We start from the raw sequence: 24,950 nt of genomic DNA on the forward strand, positions 1-24,950 counted from the left end.
TTCACATACTAATGTTCTGTTTCACATCGTGAATTGATGATTCACAGTGTGTTCACAATGTATTCACATAGTCGACTATATGAAAACACTCGAATTTAAAACTGTGGATATGATTTCACACTGTGTTGTGGTTTTCAGAGAGAGTTCACGTAGTGATATTCTGTTTCACACCGTGAACTGATGATTTACTGTGTGTTCACATTGTTAAAACACTCGGAATGTAACAGTGTGAGGAGATTTCACACTGTGTTCACGATGCCTTTACACTGTGTTTCATACTGTGTCTTATACCGTAGGACACGGTGTTTTTTTTCAGCAGGGATCAATTCAGGTTTAACTCATAAACAATAATTTGAAAAAGCAATATAACTGCGTAATAGCAAAGCGTAATATCAGTATTTTGAGAAGAAATGAGAACTCGCACAATATCCTGCCCATGCATTAGTGCCCTTTAGGTAATAACTACCAAGCATCTCAAAGAGAATAAAATTCAAATATATGTGTGAATTGTTGGAATGCAACAATATCCATAGAATATCACGGTCAGCGAAGTTTAAGGAAAATTGAAAAATTCTTTCAAAAATGGAGAATTTTTGAAACTTTGGTGCAGCCATCGTTGGATAAGAAGACTTTAACACTTCGTAACGCCATGTATGAAAACGATATAGAAAAATAGAGGAAATTCAACATAGCCTGGTCCAATTTGCCTAATATAATTAAAAGAGCGTATGACTTATATCTTTCAAAGAGAAGGGGTATTACCCCTAATTTACATCAGTAAAAACGTCGAGGGAATGTAAAGTCTCTACTTTACATCAAAATGAAGCAATCTTAATGGATTCTCTATGATTTTTTTTTGTTTACATTTTTTTCCATATTTCTCGCCCGGCGACGGCTACACCGAAACTTTTAAAATTCATAACTTTTCAACAGATTGTCCTATTTTCCTCAAACTTTCACTGATGTGTTCTATCTATATTGCAGCATCCTCGCAATTCGCGTGTATATTTAAATTTCATTCCTCTTCAAAAAGCAACATACAAGCACACTCATTTACGCAAACATGTACAATCATACATTTTCGCATGTGACAAGAAAACGACGCATTGGAATGGAGGTAAGTGTAAAGACGAGTACAAGCCATTAAACAGCTGACTACAACCAAAGCAATTTGGTTCAATTGATTTGTATATTCCTTCTTCTACAAAATTTATTGATCAGAAACATGCAAATGCATTATTTTTTTTCTTTTACGCAAATAAATTAAAATAAAATCACAAAGGATTGCAACTGTTTACTATGTCGCTATCAAACAATGATACTTGACCCATAAACTATTAAACCAACGTTTTCCCCCGTCAGGAATGCCTTATCATTTTGTGACCTCTTTCCTGTTCGAATTTAAAAAGAAAATGCAATCAGTCTTGTTGGATATCGCTTTTCACGTAACCTGTAAAAATTATCAAAAATTCGTTCTTTTTGGTATCTATATTTCGCCACCTTTGACGGCATAACGCTCCTGTTAGAGCTAAAAACAATCCCCACAAATACTCCATCATTCAAGGATCAAGCTTCAGTTGATTGATAGGAATTTTCCATCAGCGAACAGAACGTTGCCTTCCGTCGTCACTGTCGAGTTCGGAATTGTGGTCGTGACACGCAGGGCGGAGTCTTCGTCCATCCAGTAAAGGAGGCCGCCATGACATGCAAGTCCTCTCGCCCCGGAGGTGATGGAAGGGAAAGTCCCGAGATCCGTCCCGTCCAGATTCATGTAGAAAATGTCCTCCTCGTTCGAGTCAATGGCGAAAATCTTTTCAGCTATATGTAAAGAATTAGGAAGAGAGAAAGAGAAAGAGATAGATAGAGAGAGAGAGAGAGATGAATAGGTAGTTAGACAGAAAGTTAGACGGATAGATTAAAAGGGAGAGAAAGTGTGTGTGTGTGGAGGTGGTTGGGGTGGTGTTGAATAAAGACAAGTGGTTGTCGTTGCTTCAATAATGAACTCTTTTTTGACAAGAAAATGTGATTCATCATTGAAACAACGCCAATGTTAAACACTGAGTGAGGCAAAGGGTGCTGCAAATCGAAATCATGTAACAGGATAGAATGTAGATCTTTGTATCAACAATAGATTTGTTAGATTCACAAAAACAAGAACACCTCAATGCAATCTAATACATAATCTATTAAAGAGAAACGTGGATAAAAACGAAAAAACAAAAGAAAACAAAACAAAAATGAAGAGTAAGATCAAAATCACTGAAAGAGAGTTTTAAAACTAGTCTGTGGAATGACCAACAAATAGACAGACAGCCACTCTCTGTTGACACTGTTCTGGCAGTCATGGCAAAAATTGAAAGAGATGTTATGTTCATGTGTTACAAATGTCTGGTACAAGAGATACCAATCGAATTTATCAACTGGACACCCAAGAAAGACCTATCTGCGCCCCCGAAAACAATGGGAGGACTAAATCGAGGAGAAAACCTAAGGGTGGAAAGAAACTTCAACAAAGCCAAGGCCATGACCCTTGATAGAGCAGAGTGGAGAACGTCTGACAAAGAGGCATTCAAACCAATAGACCCACTGGCCTACAGGTGTCAGGGTGAGTAATAAGAACGGAGATAAGCTAGTGGTTCCCAATGGTGTTATAGGAAGATAATGTCTTTGAACATTATGGTAATGTCGTCTATTGTATTATTATCATTACGTCCAGATCTGATTCGACGAGTTACGATTTCAATTCACCAACACTTCTTAGATTTCTTGGACGATATGATTTACACCCAGGTGTCTGGAACCGTTAATGTGAATGTCATGGTGGGGCCCTTGGGAAGAAGGGTCATGCTGACAATGAAGAAACAATGCTACAACTGATATGATTTTCATTTAATGATAATGGGGATGACGATAATGATAACTATTATCATAATGTAAATCATTGCGACATTGATTGTAAGACTGTAAGAACAAAATAAACCAGGAAGGTTTGGGGTAGATAGTGTCAAACGACTTACTCTCGGCATCTATTGCAATAGCAACGATATCAGTCAGGGACGGGTTCGATGCGATGACAACACGATTACTCCCGTCGACGTCTATCCTTTCAATTTCGTCGTCGTCACCAAAATACACGTGTCTGTTGAATGAATTAGACCACAATGGTTATCAAGCGAACAAGCTGAGGCACGCACCTACCTAAAACTTGAAATACCGCAGAAAATGGCCAAGATTACTTGTGTAACTTTTAGCAGTTTGATCCTTCTGTGTGGACTTTTAGCCAGCCCCATGCAGTGATCCCCGCTGTATTATATATGAAAATAATAACACGGTCTTATTTATCCAGGGAAGCCTCTTCAGTGTTGCTACTGCTCTACCAGAGGGCCCTGCCATTATCAGTACCCTAGCGTTGCCAGGTACCCATTTATACAGATGGGCTCGGTAAAAACATCTTGTCCAAGGACGTAAGCACTGGGCGGGAATCGAACTCGGGTCCTTCGATTGGTAGTCAGAAGTCGCATCTACTATGCCACAGCGCCCCCATATATAACATGGGCGCTGTTGTATGTAAGTTTTAATGGTAATCATTATGGTCTTCCTATCAAAACGATAGAATTCATCCTCTACATGCAGTGTTGCCACTGCTCTACCGAAGGCCCCATATATTGCATCTTGGATGCAGCATGTCCCTTTCTACTCAAGGATATAAATGTTTACCATTTGTGCACATGGGTCGTGAAAGACATGAAGAGTAGGCCTATAAATAGATAATATTTTGTCCAATGATATATTACCTTCAACGCTTGACGGGATTCGAACCATAGGGACCCGGATTTTTGACAATCGACTGTCTTATCCATATTGCCATGGTGTCCTAAGCTTATAGTTTAGAAACATAGACGAATAAAAAGCTATAATAAAGACTCACCCTCGCAAGGGAACGGCATGCACACAACGTGGGTTGTTTAGACCAGTATCAACTAGGATGAAGGAAGAGGGGGTTGCAGTGTCCACGTAGAAACCCATTATCATACTGTGAGTCTGGACGACGGCGAAAAGCCTTCGAGATCGGGCGTCAAGAGATATATCTGTAATACCTGTAATGGGTAAATGAAATGGTAATATTGTGCGGTTGGCCAAACGATGAAATTTAATGTCTTCCTGATTTGAAATCTATCGATATATTTGCAAAACCTGGAGGTAGGAAATGAAACCTTCGTTCATCTTTACCTCTGTTAGAAATGTATGGTTTGCAAATATAGATATCTATACACTTCTTACGTCCTTCTCCCTTTCCAAAAGTAACGCAAATATCAAAATCTTCAACAAGTGAATAAATAAACAAGTAAATTAAACAGGGATTGTATACGATTAGTTTTTTTTTTCATTCGATATTGTTTTGTTGTTTATGCAATTTGCAATTAATCAAAATACCCCCATCTTTACGCTAATGCTTGATCTTTCAATGGAGGCCTCGTAGGTTATAATGCAGATGTCGCAGCATTCTGATATACCGGTAATGATACAGTTATACTGCCAGAAAATCAACACAATCAACAGCAACAGGAGCAACAACAATATGAAAGTGTCGTGAATATGGAGCGGGTTTGTCCTCCCTGTTTTGTCATTCGTTTTGTTGATGTCATTGTAGGTAATGCGTTTCAGCACAGAATCAGCATCATTCCGTTGTTGTGGATTTGGGCACAGCATGCTTTTGTGCGAAATACCTGCAACACAACGTCTGTTACACTGCATGCACCTCGAAACACACATAGACACCTACACGCCAAATTACTCGCAAAAACATGCAGGTCTAAAGGACTTACGTTCTGAACTATCTCCAGTGACCTCAAAGGTCTCCATCAAAGAGCCATCCACTGTTCCTCTACTCAGTTTATCATATTGCGCCGCGTATACATATCCTGTCAGAGGATCCAGTGCTGCCTTAAATGGCCAGGTGACGCCAACAGGGATCTCGGAAAAGACCATTTTGTCCACGTCGGCCATCCATACTTTTTTACCCTGCTCGTCACCAACTAGTATATTCTTGCTCGTATCTGTATATTCATCAAAACACATGGAATTATTACAATATTATGTGAGACACATTAAAGGGACTGTACAGTACTGGTTGAGGTGGGGATTCATGTTTTGAAAATTCCTAAGTGAGATTAGTGAAAAGCCTCTTATGAAATATGAAAGAGCATGTAATTTTAAGGATTCAACATTTATTTGATGAAAATTGGTTTTCAAAAGGCTGAGATATCCAACAAAGTGCTAAAAATAAAAGGCGACATGCCACAACTTTATTAGGATCTCTTTGTTTCACCTTGTGATTGGATATCTCAGCCATTTCAAAACCGATTTTCATCGAATAAATTGTTGATACCCCTTAGAACTGTATGCTCTTTGACATCTCATGGAGTGGTTTCTGAATATCTCACAAAACGTTAAAAGCTAAATCCTCACCTCGACCAGAACGGTACACACACTTTAACATTAATTTAAAGTATTTTAAATACCGCGTATTTCTCAGTTAATCATAATGATTAACATTAGAATACGGTGCTGACATGTTTGACCATTGTGTGTTTAACTATTAAACAGCAATCAGGCTGTTATACGTTTAATGTTATAAGCGTGTTTGTAGAGGAACTTTCTGGAAGGTAAAATATGTTCGTTATAGTTTGAAAAAGCTCCTTTTATTTTCTTACTTGCGAAGTCAGGGAAGGTAAAGAGGTATTGTAACCCGAATCTTTACATTCTCTAGGGAACTACCGTCGTTGACAATACATCTGCTATAGAGATTTAACAGCCATGGACTTCGTCACACTGACTAAAGAAAAATGAATACATTGTACTTCAGCGTGATTTACGTAACATGGTTGAGAATAATCATCATTTCAAGGCCGTCATCATCAATATATTTTCTAAGAGTGCTCTAGCTCAATAATGCTACGAAGCGTAAAACTGTATATAAACTTCGCCTAAAACACTGTGGAGAATCATCAGATACAATTTTCTCTCGGACCTTTCTTTTTACCACCGTAAAGCTCAAAAGTAGCAATTCTGACTTAAAGTCGAGTGTATACCTTCCGGTTTTCGTTCGTAGAGCGAGTACAGGTCGAAACCAGAGCTTAACTGGGAGTGTTTCACCGGTCCCGCCACGCGACAATCTCCCGTCTGCTCGTTGTAGGCAAACGTCGTGCAGTTCTCGTTGGCCACGCAAGAGGACCCGCATTGAAGAAAGTACGGCGTCGTTTTGTTTTCTACCAGGGTTTGGACGACTGGTGAAAAGCTCTTTCTCGCTAATAAGTATTCTCTTGATGTCCATGCTGTTGCAGGTTTAGCTTTTCGATGAACACGTGAGCAAAAAGGAAGTCGAGCTTTACAGAATTTCTCAAATACATTTTGCATACGAACCATCATTCAACGTACCCGGTGACGTTAGGGAACACTTATACAATTTCATACATTTAGACATTGTTCATTCAGACTAGGGTTAGATCTAACGTGAATCTTATAAAATATGACGCCAGTAATCCTCACCCAAATACTGATGAATTTCTTCCTTTGATTCTGATTATCTGTCATCACCTCAGGGGAATTCAAAAGATAAATTACTTTTTAAGGTTTGTATATGCCCTGTTATTGATGTTGCTGAGAATTCAAGTTCCTTATACAGCAGACAAGAGAACTTGGGAGTCATTCCAACTCCCGGGACTATATCGTATTTAATATTGTATTTGGTCCAAGTTCTCGGGGGTCCAATATTCTTCCTGGCGCCGAGAACAGCCAGGTGACATCACCATTTTTTTTTTTTAATTCTGTGTTTGAGCCTCAGAACTAGATGGGGCACAATTCACTTTGCTTGATTTATGACTTTGTTGAACTATATTACACTTCAATACATCTGGATTGCATAGTGGTTATTTGAAGAAAAAAAAAACCCACGTGCAATTCAAACTATGTGTTAACTCGTGACTAGGCAATTACCGTTTCTAGGAAGGAAGCTACCAATCACAGCAGACCCATCGTTACCATCACCTGACACAGATTTTTACCTGATGTCTCGCAAATGTAGGCATTCTTGAAGTAGCATAGTTCATCCTCCCACATGTAGTCTTCATCCTTGTCCATAACGAAACAGTCTGAGCCGTAAAAGAAGGGTGTGGTCGCGTAATTGGTGTAGTCAAAAGGGTCCCCAGTCATCCACTGAAACACGTCCTTGTTGACTCGTGTCAAACCCAGCCAAACATCCACATAGCCTTCAAACAATAATAAAAATTGCAACTGATTGACAGATTACCTTACATCGACGTAGCACTGAATTGAGCACTGTTTTAGGAGTAGCCATAACAAAAGAAATCATAGGCATACATACTAGAGCAGAATTCGAACCTACGACCTCCTGAGCACCGGACAGGCGTATCGTCCACGAGACCATAAGCTTCCGCCCGACAGTCAGTGCAATTTCTGGTCCTTACAACATGCAGCGGATACTCTGCACCGGCTGTCAGGCGGAAGCTCGGTGGTCTAGTAGACAAGATGCTTGTCTGCTGCTCAAGAGGCTGTGGGTTCAAATCCTGTATGCCCATGATTTATTTTGTCATGGCTATACTACTAAAACACTGATCAATTCAGTGCTTATTCACGGCGATGTAATGAAATTTGTCAATCAGTTGCAATAAAAAAAAAAATCGACAAAAAAATTTCATCACTTCAAACCAAAAAATATGAAATGAACTTAATTTAATCCGGATACATTCATTTTCTTCTTCCACAGAAATGAAAGATTAGCAAAATATAAAATTAAAGAAAGAATACCATAATTATACACAAATTTTGACTCTGCGATTTAGCGGAAGTTATTAGCAAAATAAACAACATGCAGAGTTCAAACGAAACTTGTTAGGCCTGCAATGTATCTATATATGCTCTGAGAAAAAAGTGAAATGTCCACTAAATTCTAAAAGTCAAATCTAAAGCCGTGTACGACATAACAACAAATTTGAACAACAACTTATTCACCTATTGTCTTCGCTAGCTCCTGTATGAATTGTTCCTCTTCAGCACTGTTGATGACCACTGGGGTGCTGGCTTGGAATGTGCACCACAGGGTGGCACCTGCCAAGTCTCTCGCAGCCGAAGCGGAATTTGGAAGGGCGTAATAGCAGGAAGATCCAAAGGTGTAGTCGAAACTCATTCCACAACCTGTGGAAAAGAACGAAAACGAAAAAATATATATTTTACTCGTAAATACGATATCTTGATAAGATCGCAAAATCTAAACCTGAGAAAATTTCAGGCAAAACAAAAAGAAAATCATGGACAAAATTTGAAAACCTTAACTTCATACAAAAGCAAAAGTGTCAGAACCTCACTTATTCTTGTCCGAAAGAAAAATTTATGAGTGATTTTGAAATCTGAATATAAATTTAAGCCTCTATGTAAATTGGAGCCGAAATGTAATGTAATCGACTCCTTCTGTTTGAATGCATTATCCTCTATAGGCTTGAATGCTACCTTGCTTCAAAAGCTGATTTTGAAATTTCTATTCGTGTCGAGGTTGGTTTTGATTCCGTTACTTTCTCTGTAATGATTTGGTACAGAGCGAGTATTATCTGAAATTATTTGACGATCACTTCCGTAAACAAAGTACAGCGTGAGGCGTAGACACGTGCCACTCTGATGTTGGGTCTGTAACACATTTCGTTTGGATTACTTCACTCCCTGCCGAACAAGTCTCCCAGACTTGTTTACATGAAATCTACATGACGCTATAAAGGGATTGGATAGTTTTGGTTGAGACCTAATTTCAGGTTTCTAACATGTTTGGTGAGATAATAAGAAACCTCTTATGAAATACGAAAGAACATGCAATTTTATGAGGAATTCAACGTTGTATTTGATGAAAATTGGTTTTGAAATGGCTGAGATATTCCCCCAAAAAGGCGATTCTAATAAAATGTGGGACCCATACTTTATTACGATTGCTTTCTTTTACTTTATGTTTGGACGTTTCAGTCATTCCAAACCTGATTTTCATCAAAAATAAACTTTGAATTCCTCTCAACCCTAACCAGGCCGGGCTTTTTTGGGTGTTCTGTGGCCGGGGAGGGGTTGATTCAACCCCCCCCCCCCCCCCCCCCCGAGATCTCGGCCGTCGATTGCGCAATCGCCATGAAATTTGGCACGTGCATTACCTACGGCGTAATCTACCAAGCTATACAAAAAAAAAATGGAAATTTTCGTCATAATGATTAATTATGCTAATATATGCATAAAATCATACATTTTGCTCTAAATCGGAAATTAAAGCTCGTAGAATCCTAATTTTTGGTGAAAACATTCTGTGTAGCATTCCTAACAATAACAAAAATTGGTATCAATATCAATTTCTTATGTATTCTATTGCTTTGTGAATTTCTTATGTATTTCTTTTTTTTTCGATCTTTTGTTTTATCATTTTTTTCGCAAAATTTATGACAGAACCTATATCAAGCATAATCATGCTAAAATTAATTAGTTTCAGCCTATAAAAGTGAAAATAATCATATCTTTATGAATAAGAAGAGAAAACTCCATTTACATAGATTTCATACACAAAATTACGTTTTTGAGCCATTTTCGGTCTGACAGGCATGTATAAAACGTTATGCAGCGTCGTAACGGTATGCACGATTTTCGCAAAAATGGTGTCAAAAGATGCGCGAGACTTGAAAGTAAAAAGTCAGCGAACGGCGCGGTCAAAAAGTCGCGAAAAACGTCGAGGGGGGGGGGGTTGATTCAACCCCCCCCCCGGCCTTTTTAGGGTTAAAAATGATATGCTCTGTACTATATCATAAGTGTTTTCTTGGTATCTCGTAAAAAGTTAAAAGCCCAATTCTCATCTCCACCAATACTGTACCATCCCTTTAACTTTACCCCTCATGTCTCAAGTAAACTGGCTAAGAATCCCTTGAAAGATTTCAATATGAAATATCTACCATTACTCTTTAAACTCAATCATAGAGAAGTCTCAGAATGCATCAATAACTACTCATACTCGTGAATCTATACTTCCCGTCTTCTAAGCGGACATCAAGTGCTGGAGATCGTTCTTTTTCGTACAGCTCCCAAATTTATGAATTTATCAGAAATCCCACTCGCGAAAAAAACATCCAATTTAGGGAGCTTTTCTTTTTTTTTCAAGAAGCCTTACATGTCAATTGTTTTGCCAAATGATGGGTGATATTTCAGGTTGCTATTTGTGGTTAATTGTATATCAATAAAAGTTTGTCTGATTAAAATCTTGTCTGACATATTTTCATCTATGCTTGAAGCATTTTGAAATCATTTGAAAAGGAGATATGCAAAATTACTATTTTTTTATATCTATACATTTACGGCAATTCATTTTCATGTCAAAACTATATGCAGGTATTACTAATCTAAGTCTGCGCATGTGTGCGTGTGTGTGAGGGCGTTTATTCTGATTTTATGAACATTTGGTAAAGACTGCTAACAAAATCATAATATATACAAATATATGATTAAAAGATATACCGGATAAGGTGTTGCAGTGTTACTCCGAAAATTGGAGAAAAGATGATCATGCATTAATAATGGCAATGGGATAATTTCTCTTCAATTGATGTAGATGACATACCTATATAATGAATCTACATAGCCACGGGGAAGACAAAAAAAGAGAGTAGATTTTAACATGGGTTCATGAACACCTTCCACAATGTTACTAGTGATGATTCACGAAACCCTTATATTCGTCGCTTTTGTATTACCATATAATTGAAGTAGCTGAAAGAAGATGAAATTGTTCTTACTGCCATCGGATTCCTTGGACTTCTCGCAGATGAAATGGAACTTATCTGCACAGCTTCGATCATGCCAGTGGAAGCTATTTTCGCCGTCCATCCTAATGCAATCCGTTCCGTCGTTGTTCGGATCGAACTCGTCCCCCCAGTTAGTATAGTTGAGGGGCGTTCCGTCCATCCACTCGAATTGCAAGGGATCCACGTGACCCATGCCGATCCAGAAATCGGCCCCTTTGCCGTAAGTAATGGCGTAGTCGGTAACAGCAGCCTGCTCGTCGGCAGAGGTTATCGAAGCCAACGAGGCACCAACAGACTCGCAGGACGTTCTGGCGTCGTCTCTATCGGCCACACCCTCGCTGAAGTAATAGCACGAGGAATTCACCCTGATAAAGCCGGCTGGACAAGCTGCGTTGACAGAACATTTTGGAGAGGCTTTTGTCATCGTCTTCATTGTGATACCAGTGAAATTTTTTTTTTTTAATTTTTCTCGTCATTTCAGATGATCTTTTCTAGATACATCACAAACTGTCAGTATCGTCCTTGTTCAATCTTGACGTGTACTGTAACTTGTTGCCAGAGGAAAATATTGTTAAATACGGATCCTAAAATACAAAGAAATAGACGGTGCATCAAATCATCTCTGGTGAACATATCCAAAGACATCATACATTTTGCAGTTTTAGAGTTCATTCAGGTACGGAGAAGGCGGGGGCACATAGAAATAATTTGAATGCAATTCACCCAGAACATAGTAGTGATATACGTCAATTTCTGTGTAATACTTACTATAGAAAGTTACTCTAGAGAGTTACTCAAGAAACATCGTAACTGAAGAAAGCTTGATAATTATATCACGCTGCAACCCGATCGTATGTGATTGATTGTGCAATTTCATACCACCTTGATGATCAATAGAGCTTTCGAGACATTAGTCTACATGGCTCTGTAAAGTCACGGACTATTCGTCCATGTATCTTTGTGTGTGTGTGTGTGTGTGTGGATGTGTGTGTGTGTGTGTGTGTGTGTGTCTGTCGTTATATACATAGACACACTCATGCACACACACACACACACACACACACATATATATATATGTGTGTGTGTGTGTGTGTGTGTGTGTGTTATATGTATTGCAGACAGGAAGGAGAAAATGAGATATATTTGAAAGCTAACACTATCAACCTAAATGAGAAAAAAAAAACTTTTCGGATAACAAAATCATGAGCCACCCTATTGAAGGTACAAAGATTGTACTCACTGTACGATTCGAATTGCCCGTTGCTCATTGTTACGCCTACTGCTGCAGTCCAGACAATGGCGATCTGTGTGTTAGATGCAAGCTTATCCGTCGCACATTTCTTATCCAAAAAGAATATGAGTCAAAAGTGTAAGTGTGTAAAACAAAGATAAACTGAAAACTTCCAAAAATGACCAAACATGTCACCCAATCTGTCTGTACAATGATATAAAAAATATTATACATGTTATACCCATATTACTATACTTGCTAGGTGTAAATGTATTGTATAACACATCCATATACTAGTAATTAACATATATACACAATTATATATCTTGCCATAATCATGACATTATTGGGAAGCAAACACGAAACAAAGAAGATGACAACATACATGTTGGCCTATATGTACTATTCCGGACACATTTTCAGATACTAGTATATTGAACCAGTTATAATACAGTTAGATGTAAAACAAATTTTGGTGATTACCAAAACTATCAGACAAAAATCTAGTCGATGACCGTATACTTTCCCATTTTACTGTATACGTTACATTTGTGATTGTTTAAATGGAATCCTATAAATCATTATAATCATGTTCTGGGGTGCTTATAACATTTCCAAGCGTTAAAGTGTCAATCCAACTACAAATTTGGAAATGAGTCCATATAACGTAATCAGGACTTTACTAAGTGACTTTTATCTCACATATTATATTTCTAATTGATTACCCCCCCCCCCGTGTTTGTTCTTATATTGCGTAATAAGGGGGAAAAGATTAAGCGTTGTACGATTATCTCAGAATAGCAATTACAAACGAAGAGAATTTGTAATCTCTTCAGTCCTCTTGAAAAAAAAAATTATGAAATAATATCATATCATCAGTCATACAATGATGAATTGAAGCTCCAAAAAAGTTACGAACTCACCAGCACCTTGCGTATTGAAGACATGACAAGGTTCCACGGCTGCCAGTTAACATCATTTCCCAGTAAATACCAGTGCTGAAAAACTTTCACTCAGCTGCTGTCGAGGACATTGAATATTCATATCAACCATTACAGTTAATGCGTATGAAAACGATACATGATATTATATATATTTAAAAACTCACTTTACTGTTTCCAGGGCAAAGATAAGCATGTTGATGCGTCAGAGGCGGCGTCTATTATTTGTCGCGCGAGTACCAAACACCAACTCTATAGTTTCCATAGTTTCCATAGTTTCCAGTCACTAAGCTGGCATCGATCCTGCTGCGATGTCGGTCAGGTATGTTAATGTGACGCAGCTGTTGCATCAATTTTTATTCCACAGGCGCGGTGCTAATAAAGGAGATGGACCATTATGTCTGGGCGATACACCGGAATACGACATCATCAAAACAGAATTGATTTAAAAAAAAAAAAACAATAACAGAAGAAATTGACGTGGTTTTGAATAGCAAAAAAAAAAAAAAGAAGATTGGGTGGTATAATATATATATATATATATATATATATATATATCTATATATATATATATATATATATATATATATATATATATATATAATACGTGGTGAACGGAACACCACATAACAATGAAATTTCTTAATGTTGATTTAATTTGTTACAAATTACTATCCCTACATTACAATAATTCAACCTGATCTGTAAATGATAATAAAATCAAGGAGGCTTAATTTGATGGTCTTCTGCGGTTTCTAGTTCTATATCATTTTCATGCCACAAAACCAACGAAAGTATGAGATTCAATAAAGGAATAGTCTAACCGAAAATACAAAATATGTATACAATATGAACGATAACACAATATCAGAGTAATACGGCGTGTCATAATACATTAAACATCATCTCTTATGCAATACCATATTCATTACAATCTAGATCAAGATTCATGTCTATCTTCGTGTATCATTCGTAAGTAGCTCGGGCTCCATAGCGGTGATCTTTCATGCTTGCTTCTGCTGTTGATTTGCTTTCGACCATGTTCGGGTCAAACTTCGCACGTGATTAAAAAGAAAAGTGTAAATTTCGGAACAGTGTGACGCCGCGCATAGAGCCTGTACTCTGCGGAAGTGTGTGTGATCATGTGTGAGGGTGCACATAATTTGCATGATTTAGGTGCAATGTTTTCATCTGTATACTACTGATGGTATCGTGTTGACTAGACAACTTTCAAAACTCTGCATAGCAAAGAGAAAATAACGTATAACATGCAGTCCACGTATAGAACAAAAATTATGTTTAATGGGCCTTATAGTAGTAAAATGAACTTAACAGTGAACTTACATGTTGTTTAAAACAACTTGAGCTTGAGGTCTTTAAGGTCTCTTATACCCTGTCTGTGATGTCTAAATTATTGCGGGAGTGAAACATTTAGAATCTGAAGCATGTGAATCTGCTTACATTGAATCATAATGTCTTTAGAGTGTTTGTTCTCCAGAGGTAAAGCATTCGAAACTTAAATGTGTAATCAACCCGTAGACTATAGGCAGGCTTCACATAGCAAATACTAAAGTAATACAAAAATTCATTTCGATCGCAAAGAACCCCCAATATATTCTAAAAACGAAAGCATCAACATGTCACCTTAGGTTCACTTTGGAATGAAATCGGGACTGGCCTCAAAAAAAAAAAGTTTCACAACATCCAATACCCGTTTCCCATTGTCAGTGTTCATCTAATGTTAGTTCTTATTTTCCTTTTTAACTGACAGACTTTTATTCGGCACTTTTTTTTTTTACCAGCCGTTTTAACTATGTGTATAACTTTGTTTCGAAACAGATGTCCACATTTTGAAAGCTATGCCGACACGTCGAAGATAGACACAAAACAACGCAACATATGTTATTGCACTTCCTCTTGATTATGTAGTGTCTTTGTTTCCATGGCAACGTCCATGGCCTACATTTCCCGTGTCTCAGTCCTCGCGTCAATACAATCAATTAAAGTCATTAACACTAGAGATCAATGAAGCTTTAACCGACCTAGTTATTCGATAAGTTGACTTGCCCTTAAACTAGCTAAATTCATTAGACAAATGTCAGACAATCTTCCACAAGATGATCCTTTATTAACCGACCTAGTTATTTGATAAGTTGACTTGCCCTTAAACTAGCTAAATTCATTAGACAAATGTCAGACAATCTTCCACAAGATGGTCCTATATTATTTACTTAGGGGATAAGGAAGAATGTAAAATAGAGAAAATTCTAGAGTTAATTAAGGCAAAAATGTATGTTTTAGAAGGAAATGACACCTTTGGTTTGTTTTTGTACTCAAGTTTGCTTTGTTGTGATGACACATCTGTAATTTATCAGCAGAGTTTATACAGAATTAAAAATGTATTCAGATATTCTGTAACACCTATTTAAGATAGTATCACACGGGTCTTTTCTGTTTCTTTGTCGGTTTTTTTTTTGTTTCTTTTGATTGAGCCTTGTATCTCCAGCTTATCTCAGGGTAGGCTTTGCATGTTACATTGTTGTGCTTTTGACATAAATTGGAATGTTGATCACATATTTATACCTTTGGTTTGAAATATGATTACTTTTTTTTTCAATGAAGTGATCTTACTCTGACACACTAAAAGCATGATCGTTCCATGCCATCCATTCCATAGTCACCCGATTACCGAGGACAATTTTTAACAAATCTACATTCTCTTTTCTGGCCCTACGTTTGAAATTCTATCAATTATACATTAGAGTAAGCTTTGAGCTGTTATACAGTACTTTTATATAAGATGGACTCAACTCCCTGTATATATAAAAATAAGACAGTTGCTGGTTTAAAGGTTATTGTTTAGGTGTAAGGCTGAAATGGAGATAATTATGAAACATATTTGAAGGAAAAACCTTTATAATGTGAATATTCAGTATGTATGTTATGAATGGACGGGGGGGGTGGGAGAGAGCGAGCGTTTTGTGGGTTTCAGGGGGGGTACTTTCTTGGATTTGTGTGTATTTTTGTTAGTTTAATCAATGTATTGTATTTTTTGTTTTGTTTGTTTGATATGCTTGTTATTGTACAATGTATGATGATGTATATGTGATTTTATCACGCATGGACCAGCTGAAGAACAGCCATTGGCTGAGGCAGGTTCCGTGCTAAAATAAAATAAATTGAACTGAACTGAACTGAATTGAATGCTTCTTAAATAGTATTACTCACACACAGCAAAAATGTTACATTCATATTGTAAGACCTAATTTCAATTTCCCCTTAATACCTCTGTGGACTTAAGGGCTTTTTACACTTGTAAAATTTTGCTTAGCCCCGGACCAACGGTGGGGCTAAGGGGGGGGGGGCCTTAGCCCCACCGTTGGTACGGGACTATCCTTAGCCCACTTTCTGTTTACACTCGTTTTTGCCAAAGTGGGCTAGCCCACTTTGGCTAGCACGGTACTATCTGGCCCTGCAAAATAGCAGGGGTTAGCACCGCAATTGCGGTGCCAAGCAAGTGAGTGTAAACAGAACGAAAAAATAATCCTGGGCGAAGCGACGGAGACGAAGTCCGACCCTCACTGACCAATCAGAAACGAGGTAATCAAGTGCTGCCGGTGCGTGCGTGTACGTGTACAGTACACAGCGTAATTATGAATATTCATGTGGTTTGGAAAGTCCGGGGCTAAGAAATACGAGTGTAAAAAGGTCAGTTTTCTCCTTAGCCCCGGACAAGAGATAGTACGGGACTAATTGGCGAGTGTAAAAAGCTGAAAAAATTGGTACGGGACTAACGATAGTCCTGGGTCAGAGAAAGTCCGGGGTTAAGAAACACAAGTGTAAAAAGCCCTTTACGCATCTTGTGCCGCGCGTGCATTGGAATAAACCCTTCAACTCCTCTTTTTCCAGTCTTCCTTTCCTCTGTCCTTTCTTTCACATCTTTAGTCTCTTCCTGTTATTCTTATGACGCTTATAGTCATTATCATTGTTCTATTGTTTTACAAGAGCGTTGATTTTCGTGTGTGTGTATATATATATATATATATATATATATATATATATTCTTTTTTTTTTTAAGCAACCTGTCTTATTTCTTTTGTAGTTCAGAAATCAAGATTCCTCATGAGGAGAGGACCTATAGAATTAGAAGCCCTGCTTTGGAGCCGTCCCCGTGTATAGAAGTCATAGCATATTGTAATCGTACTTAACTTAAATACAGTATTTCTTCGTTACAATGTTGTACTGATTTCGTGTATTCATGTTTAAGTCAAGATTTCACTGGAATTGTATTTTCTCTAGGGAAAAGAATAATTGTGACCGTGCACCTCAAAACAAACATAAAGTCGCACACACTGATTTTGCGTGAGGACTGAAAATAAGTGAAATGGGTCAACCTAGCCGAACTTGACTTTTTCATATTTTCTGAAAGAGCGAGTCTTCTTTTACCTTATGCTAAAATGTGGTATCATAAAACGGGCAGGAAAGTGTGTTTTTTTAGCAGTTTATCTTGAACATTTTTGGTAGAATAGTGTGATTAGGTGTGTCTTCAGAATCCCTTTTTCATTTCTGAAAAACCTTGTCCACACTCTTTACTTTCAACTCTAATAACTTTTGAAAGGATAGTGCTACTGCTTTGAAAGTTGACATTAATTATGGACAGAGTGTGTTAATGAGGCATGCTAAATTTCAGTTTAATCTGATAATCCCTTCATTGTGGTTACTCTGGTGGTTTACTTCCTGTTTTATGTCCCACTCATCGCACAGCCAGCACGGTTTGGTAAAGATTAAGCGCTTGAATAGACACTATGTACTTCAGAGCCTCTTTTCTCAGTTCACACTTTTCCTGAGTTTGTGCTTTCTTTTCAATATTTAGATAGGTTAGGAGAGTCCATTTGATTTGAGTTATACATCATTTTAAAGCTTAAAGTCTGCTCTTTCAGAATATGGTCTTAAATAAAAATTCATGTCTGGCGACTTTTTGTTTGTTTTGAGGTGCAGGGTCACAACTGAAATGACTTTTCTTTCTTGTCTGTATTAGTCTCTACGGTATGAATTTCTGAAAGGTCTACAGCTATATTGTAAGTCGATCTATTCACGGGATGAAGAGTTATATTAAAGGCAAGTTCCATCATATAATTCCATTCATTCATAAGACTGTATCTGTCACAGGGGACTTTCCTCTGAATATGGGGAACGAAAGTCCTCCCTGCGACTGGGATCTTTTCTATAGTCAAAGGTTGACTTTCTCTAAATGCAGCAGATTGTTAGCAGACCATTCACTCATTCAACTCTTTCGACTTGTGCAACTAATGTGCCTCGAAATAAATAGCCAATCACACAGTGTCCTTACAATATAACAATCAATAAGATTTATTACACTGGTCTCAAATTGTGGTCGTTTACAATAATAACACAGTACAAACTTGAATACAGATATCCAATTCCACTTGATCTTGAGCTTGGTTGCTCTGCTCGTTGGTTTATTCTAGAAGCTCCCTTGCTTGGTTGCTCTAGGTTGTCGACGATGCCCTGCCTGATGTAGCGGGTCGTCTCCCCTTACTTCTGGTCCTCTCTGGAACCCTAAACTTGGTCCTCGCTGGAACCCTAAACGGTGGCTCTCTCCCTGGAACCCTAAACGGTGGCTCTCTCCCTGGAACCCTAAACACCCTGTTAATTTAATAACATGATACCTCCTTTATAATTTGTGGTCTTTGGTTATTCCTGATTCTATTCATATAACTTAAACAAAACATATAATTATATATTCCATCATATTAACATTGATTAGCCACACATAATTTTCCATAATAAAGTTTCACCATGGATCATTATCTTTCAATGTTGAGTAAGGGATGATTAATCAGCCCATTAAAATCCAAGCGTTGTTCTAATTCTCTCTTTCTTTCACAATGCAATTAAAATTCGGTTTGACATACAAACATCACCCATACAAAGCAATATCGGGAATTACATAGGAACTTACAAGGCATAAACAACTTCAATTAAATGATCGTGTACTTACAACAGTTGTTGGTGTTTAAACTCGAATCCTCCTAGATTCTCTGCTGGACGGTCAGGCTGTCCAAGCCGAAATGCAACAATCCCTGAATCCCACTGATTCCAAATAACACTCTGCTACTCTAACTTCGCAATCTCGAAGTACCGTAGCCTGGTCCTGAGTGTTCCGCAAAATAATGTGGCATCTGAATTTTGTGCCCTAACACTGCATATTTATACATTTGTTGGACCATATAGGTCTCCATGTAAAATTAATTAAATGAAGTGACTTCCTAGAAAGTTTTCATAGAAGTCCTGCCCCCTTTTCTTATTGGTTGGCGTTTTCTGTCTGTCAAAACTTTCCTGAGTATCTCATTTTGCATTGGTATAGCCCCTGCTTGACGTCATCACTTCCTGTCCACGGAAACCAAAATTCTTTGAAGTGGTCCTGTCTTGACCTAGCTAGAAACTTGTGTTTGACGTCGTGAATGACGTCCACATACCAGATAGTATGAGGCATACTACCAGGCATACCCTTTCCTCGTATTTTGACGTCATGTAGGGTTTATTCATCCCCAAAACATTTAATTCCAAATCACTCTCTTTTACTTTGATTGTGCATCGCAACATCTCCTTATATGGTTATTTTGATGCAAGCTTTTGTGTTTAAAGCTGCACTTCTTTTGTAACCATTGCGATAACATCAATTTCTTACATGAGCTACCTAATAAACAGTAGTACAATGAGACAAATTATTACGTGACAAATACAAAATATGTCACATCCTGACAATATCTTCAGTGCATTATGTGTGTGCGAAAAAAAAAAAAAGTTCGTTTAAAGAAATAAAGGGCGATTTCTGAATCTGATGTCTCAGGAAATGTCAGGTTGCACTGTATTTTCACAGTAGTCTCCTCATCCAGCGGTTCCAATACCAAAACTTTAAAAAATCATAACTTTTGCATCGATTGTCCGATTTTCCTCAAACTTTCACTGATGTGTTCTACTAATGTTGCTGCTTTCACTCAATCCACGTTGCTCTTTGGGTTTACCTTCCCTTTAATCAATGAAGACACAGCTACTTTTTCTTATGCTCGCTCACTCGACATGGGCTGCTACGTCCTGGTTGCATTATCTGACAATCCTAAACTAAATGGATTTTGCATTTGACATAGCTATTTTCCTCTAAAATTGTGCTCAACCAACCATAAAGCAAAGAAAAAAGTCACAATAGATGTGAAGGGGACAAACGATTGATGATGAAACTACAACAGAGATTAATCAATTTATATACAATACACAAGAAACAGAATACTTCACAACCTCCCCCCCCCCCAAAAAAAAAAAACAACAACAACAAAATACTATAGTATACTTTCATATAGTAATCAAATTTGCCTTAGATGTGTAATCATTCATGCATTATTCAGGAAATCATTTTCATCTTTTTTTACTGCCGGTAGTTAATACGTGCAGACATGTCATTGCAATTTGATTTTTGCTCATTTTTTGTTTTCGTTAAAAAAAAAATACTATGGGGAACTCATTTGTGAGTCTATATGTAATGGTAGTATGGATTAATGATATATATGAAAATATCTCACAATTCATAATACAACTTTCATTTCATTGAATCATACAGTAATAAATTTTGTATACCTTACAAATAATGCCAATGAAATGTCTACACAACACACAAATTATCATTGGAAATGATAATCTAAGATGCAGGCTACCACCTCAAAATACGAAATATATACGATCTGCGAGTAAAATAAGAGCAAATGTGCAACAACAAAAAGTAAGCAGAAGGGAAGTGAAAAAGTCGATCCCGACCAACACGATTAAGAAGCACGATAAGTTAAGATATGCTGCGTTTTGATACGATCCAAGACAATCTGATGCGATGATCACGATCAAAAATGAATCGTGTTCATCTTAGAAAATTTTTGAACCGTCAAAAATGTTTCTACGATTAACGCAATTGCACGATTTACCTCAAGATATGATACAATCTACAGTGATCTAATACGATCTAAAAAGATCACCACGATCACTTCACGATTTAGACCACGATTTCAATCTTCGCGCCAAATCGTGATAGTGGGAACCCCGCTTTACATGTATGTCAGCATTCAGTAAATAAACGTGAAAGCTCTGGGCGTACTTGTGCATGCAAGTTGTTCAAGACAAGCTTCGTCTTAAAATATCCCATACGAAGTACTGTCTTGTCCGACGTCACTAGGTCTTGTTCGTCGTGTCTGCACATATTAAGAGAAGAACGATGTTTGCAAATAAAGTCAATGGTGTCAGTAAATTTTGCATTTAGTTACCAGTAAAAGTTTATGTAATGGTTGCAGCCACATTTGTGTGGTTTGATTTGTGCTATCAAAAAGTGTTTTTATCATCGATTAACTTATAAACATATATGTATATATACCTGTACATATATATACAGTATATGTATACATATATGTATATATATATATATATATATATATATATATATATATATATACATATACATATATATAAAGAATGAGAGAGAGAGAGAGAGAGAGCCAGAGAAGTAAGAGGGCTTCCTCCTTGTCAAATTATTGATCCATACTATTGAAAAGTAATTGGAAGAGGAGAAATGTATATTACATTAAAGTAGCTTCGACGATACAAAGAACTGGAAAAGAGTAGGCCTACGCTAACAATGATGCCCGTGAATATTGGAAGATTTCTCCGGAAGGTCATGTGGTCGTTTGAAGCGCTGTATGGATGTCTTGTGAATTCAGTTTCTAGCAGTCTTATATTGATTGTTGCATTTTTCTTTCAAAAATTGTTGAGGTAAACACAAATGAGACTCTAAGAAATATAAGGTTGCACACACTTTGTAACGCTACAAAGAAAATGTTCCGATGCATTTTCCTTTGGGTAAGATTTTGATCCACTACTTTGATACCTCTATGCCTAACATTTATGCCGTAGAGGATCGATTATTTCTTTATATTTCCAAGCTGAATAGAGAGTAGCTTTTACCAACAAAAAAAAACACAAAAAACACCAGGCTTCTTCCTACTCTTTTAGATAATGTATACATTATGTTACTCACTTGACGGTCATTTCAGATACGATTGCAAACGCAATCGATAATTTAAAAAAAAATGGTAACTAAAATATGTAAGGAGTTTGGACGTATGTACCATGGTGCGAGCTCTGGGCGCATGAGCACAAGAAAAGAAAAATCACGTTTAAATTGGCATTATACAAATATAAGAGATCTCGTCGTCGAAGTAATATTTCTTTTGCTGACATGCATGCAACAGCAGCGGGAGAGGTGCTACAGTTTAAAACTGATATTGTCTACCATCTACAGTCTAAGCTCTAAGACAACTTTTGCGTATGTATTGACCATCCTCAATTTCTTTTGGAGTCTTAGAATTATTATTATTGTTTTAATAATCATAATTCCAATCTAAAAGTCGTTCATGAACCTAGTCAATTAGTTAATCGAAAGCGGGTGAAAATAATCTTAAAAGCCTTCCGTCTGTGCTGAACCAATAGATTATTCTAGCACATCAAGGCCCAAGGTGACTTAAAAAAAACCCTAATTGACTTTAGTGGGTTTATTGTGCTCTATGAATAATTATTATAAATTTTGAAGTACAACGTGTATACGAAAAAAGAAAATGTGGTTATGAAAAAAAAAAACTGTTTTCACAGCTCATATTCAAATTAAAAGTAGCAAACTTAACCAAAGACATATTCAATTGTGTATTTTACTAGAAGTAAAATTCTCATTCAGATTTTTCCCATAATACTATCATGCCTTTATCGTTAATATGCTACACAGACACTTGTCTTCTAAGCAAGGGCTGTTTAAGTATAAATATGTGCAGCATTCGAATCTTGAACAGGACGGGACTACTTGTAGTAATTTTGTTTTTGTTTCTGTTTGTCATGCAGAGGGTATTTCTTCTATGTTTCGCTTTGTTGATGTTTTTTTTCTATGAATTGCCAATTAGCGTTCGCATGATAGTTCCATTCGATATACCCTGGGTTGCAGTCATGATTATTATGATCATGTGTAATGCACTTTTCTCCCTGGAACGCGGACACTTCTTTATACAGTGCTTTGTTTAACACTGAAATGTCCTGATTTTTTTTTTCTTGAAATCAGTATTTCATGTCCGTCTTGTGTCGATGGAGCGCGATGACCCGTGTTGTATTCGTAAGTAGGATCCAGATTTATTGTTTGCTTTATGAGTTCGTTTATTTGTTTGTTTCTTTGCGTTTTCAGACGTTTGCCACTATGCACAGGTACGTGCATATTCTCACAGTTATTTGCCTTTGGTTAGCATGGTTGGTTAATCAAATCTTTGGAGAAATCGCCCTGACAACTGCAGCTGTGACAGACTCCACCTCAATTTTCTCGACAAGGGAACAACTTCCAGCGCGAGAAAACTTGACCATCTATCAAGAGTTTCCTGTTTCTACCACATCAAGGATTGATTCCACCGTGGTGTCGGCAGGAATCGCCGCGCCAGGCGAGTCTGATGCCTGGTCCTGGAGCGCAATTCGATGGTCGTGGTGGAATGTGCTGCAACTTATTTCCGCCGTTCTCGGAATCGTGGGGAACTTTCTCGTGATGCTCGTCCTCTTCGTGCGCCGATCTTCGAGCCGCTCCACCGACTTCCTCGTCGGCGCCCTGGCCCAGGCAGATTTCCTCACTTCTGTGTTTCTCCTGCCGTTGCCAGCCGCGTCGACCACGCCCCGCTCTACCCTCGGACATCTGTACTGCTGGATGGTTTACCCACAGTTTCTTATGTTTGTCTGCGTCACGGTTTCCATATATATTCTCATGGCAATATCACTGGAACGCTTCGTGGCGGTGGTGTACCCGCTGGTGTTCAATCGGCTAGTCAACAGGCGGCTCATCCTTGTGCTTGTTGCGTTGATTTGGATTGGAACCTCCGCTGTCTACGCGGCATTCCTGCCGATTGTGTACGGGGTGGATCCGGATCGAAGGGTATGCACGGTCCGGTTTGCATCCCCCAACACCGGAATCGTCTTGGGTAGCTTCTTGCTGTGCTACCGGCTTCTCTTTCCCACTGGAGTCATGATCATCACCCAGATCTGGATCGTGAGGTCTCTCCAACGCCAAGCGGTCCTCTTCCGCGAACAGAAAACGGTGTCATTCCACCGAACCGCCAGGAATCGCGTGTTGAAGCTGATGACGACGATCATAGCCATCTACGTCGTCTGCTGGAGCCCTGGTCAAATTGCCTTCTTCCTCGTCAACATCGGCGTCCTCGACTACTCGTTCGTCGGAAGTCCTCTGGACAGAGGAGCCATCGTGCTGAGCTTTTACAACTCCTGTCTCAATCCGGTCATCTACACTGCCCGCTTTCCCGAGTTCCGCCAAGCGCTGAAATCGATATTCTGCCAAAGAGACGCCGACCTCAATGTTCCTCTTTTCGATGAGAGGAAAAGGGACTGGACCGAATCTGGGCGCGACAAATCTGGGCAAGTGTGATATAAAGTCACCTCGTTTCCGTGAGTAGGTCACAGGCGCGAAACAACACAAACCTGTGAAATTAGAAATAATGCTGTTGCTGATGTTGTTTCCAACGTTATCATGCCCGAATAAAAAAAAAAAAACCACACGTTGTTCTTTAGTAATGGTCCTCTGTTCACAAAAAAAAAAAAAAAATGACAGGCACACACACAATAAGCAACCCTTTATAAAAGACGAATACAACATACAAAATATAATGTGATCCATGGGTGTTTTACAAATGATTAGAAACGCAAACAAACGGACAAAAATAACTGACTGCATTGGGCACATAATTGCATTTCTATGTCACTGCATTTATCTTTAAAATTGTGTTGCTTTTCTACGTAAATCGAAATAATCATTTAAGAGCGTTTCAAACAACTTTAAACTAGCTGGAT

General features: G+C 38.0%; 1 protein-coding gene across 1 annotated transcript; it reads left to right on the forward strand.

The window, feature by feature from the left end:
• Nucleotides 1-23,304: 23,304 nt before the first annotated feature.
• On the forward strand, nucleotides 23,305-24,528 carry LOC139744360 (allatostatin-A receptor-like). The gene has a single exon (XM_071654802.1). It carries the CDS (start codon nucleotides 23,305-23,307, stop codon nucleotides 24,526-24,528), a length of 1,224 nt encoding a protein of 407 aa, XP_071510903.1.
• Nucleotides 24,529-24,950: the final 422 nt, after the last annotated feature.

Source organism: Diadema antillarum, unplaced genomic scaffold, assembly GCF_040938485.1.
Source record: "Diadema antillarum isolate AM-2024a unplaced genomic scaffold, OU_Dant_1.0 seq00001162_RagTag, whole genome shotgun sequence".
In the NCBI taxonomy this organism is placed as follows: domain Eukaryota; kingdom Metazoa; phylum Echinodermata; class Echinoidea; order Diadematoida; family Diadematidae; genus Diadema; species Diadema antillarum.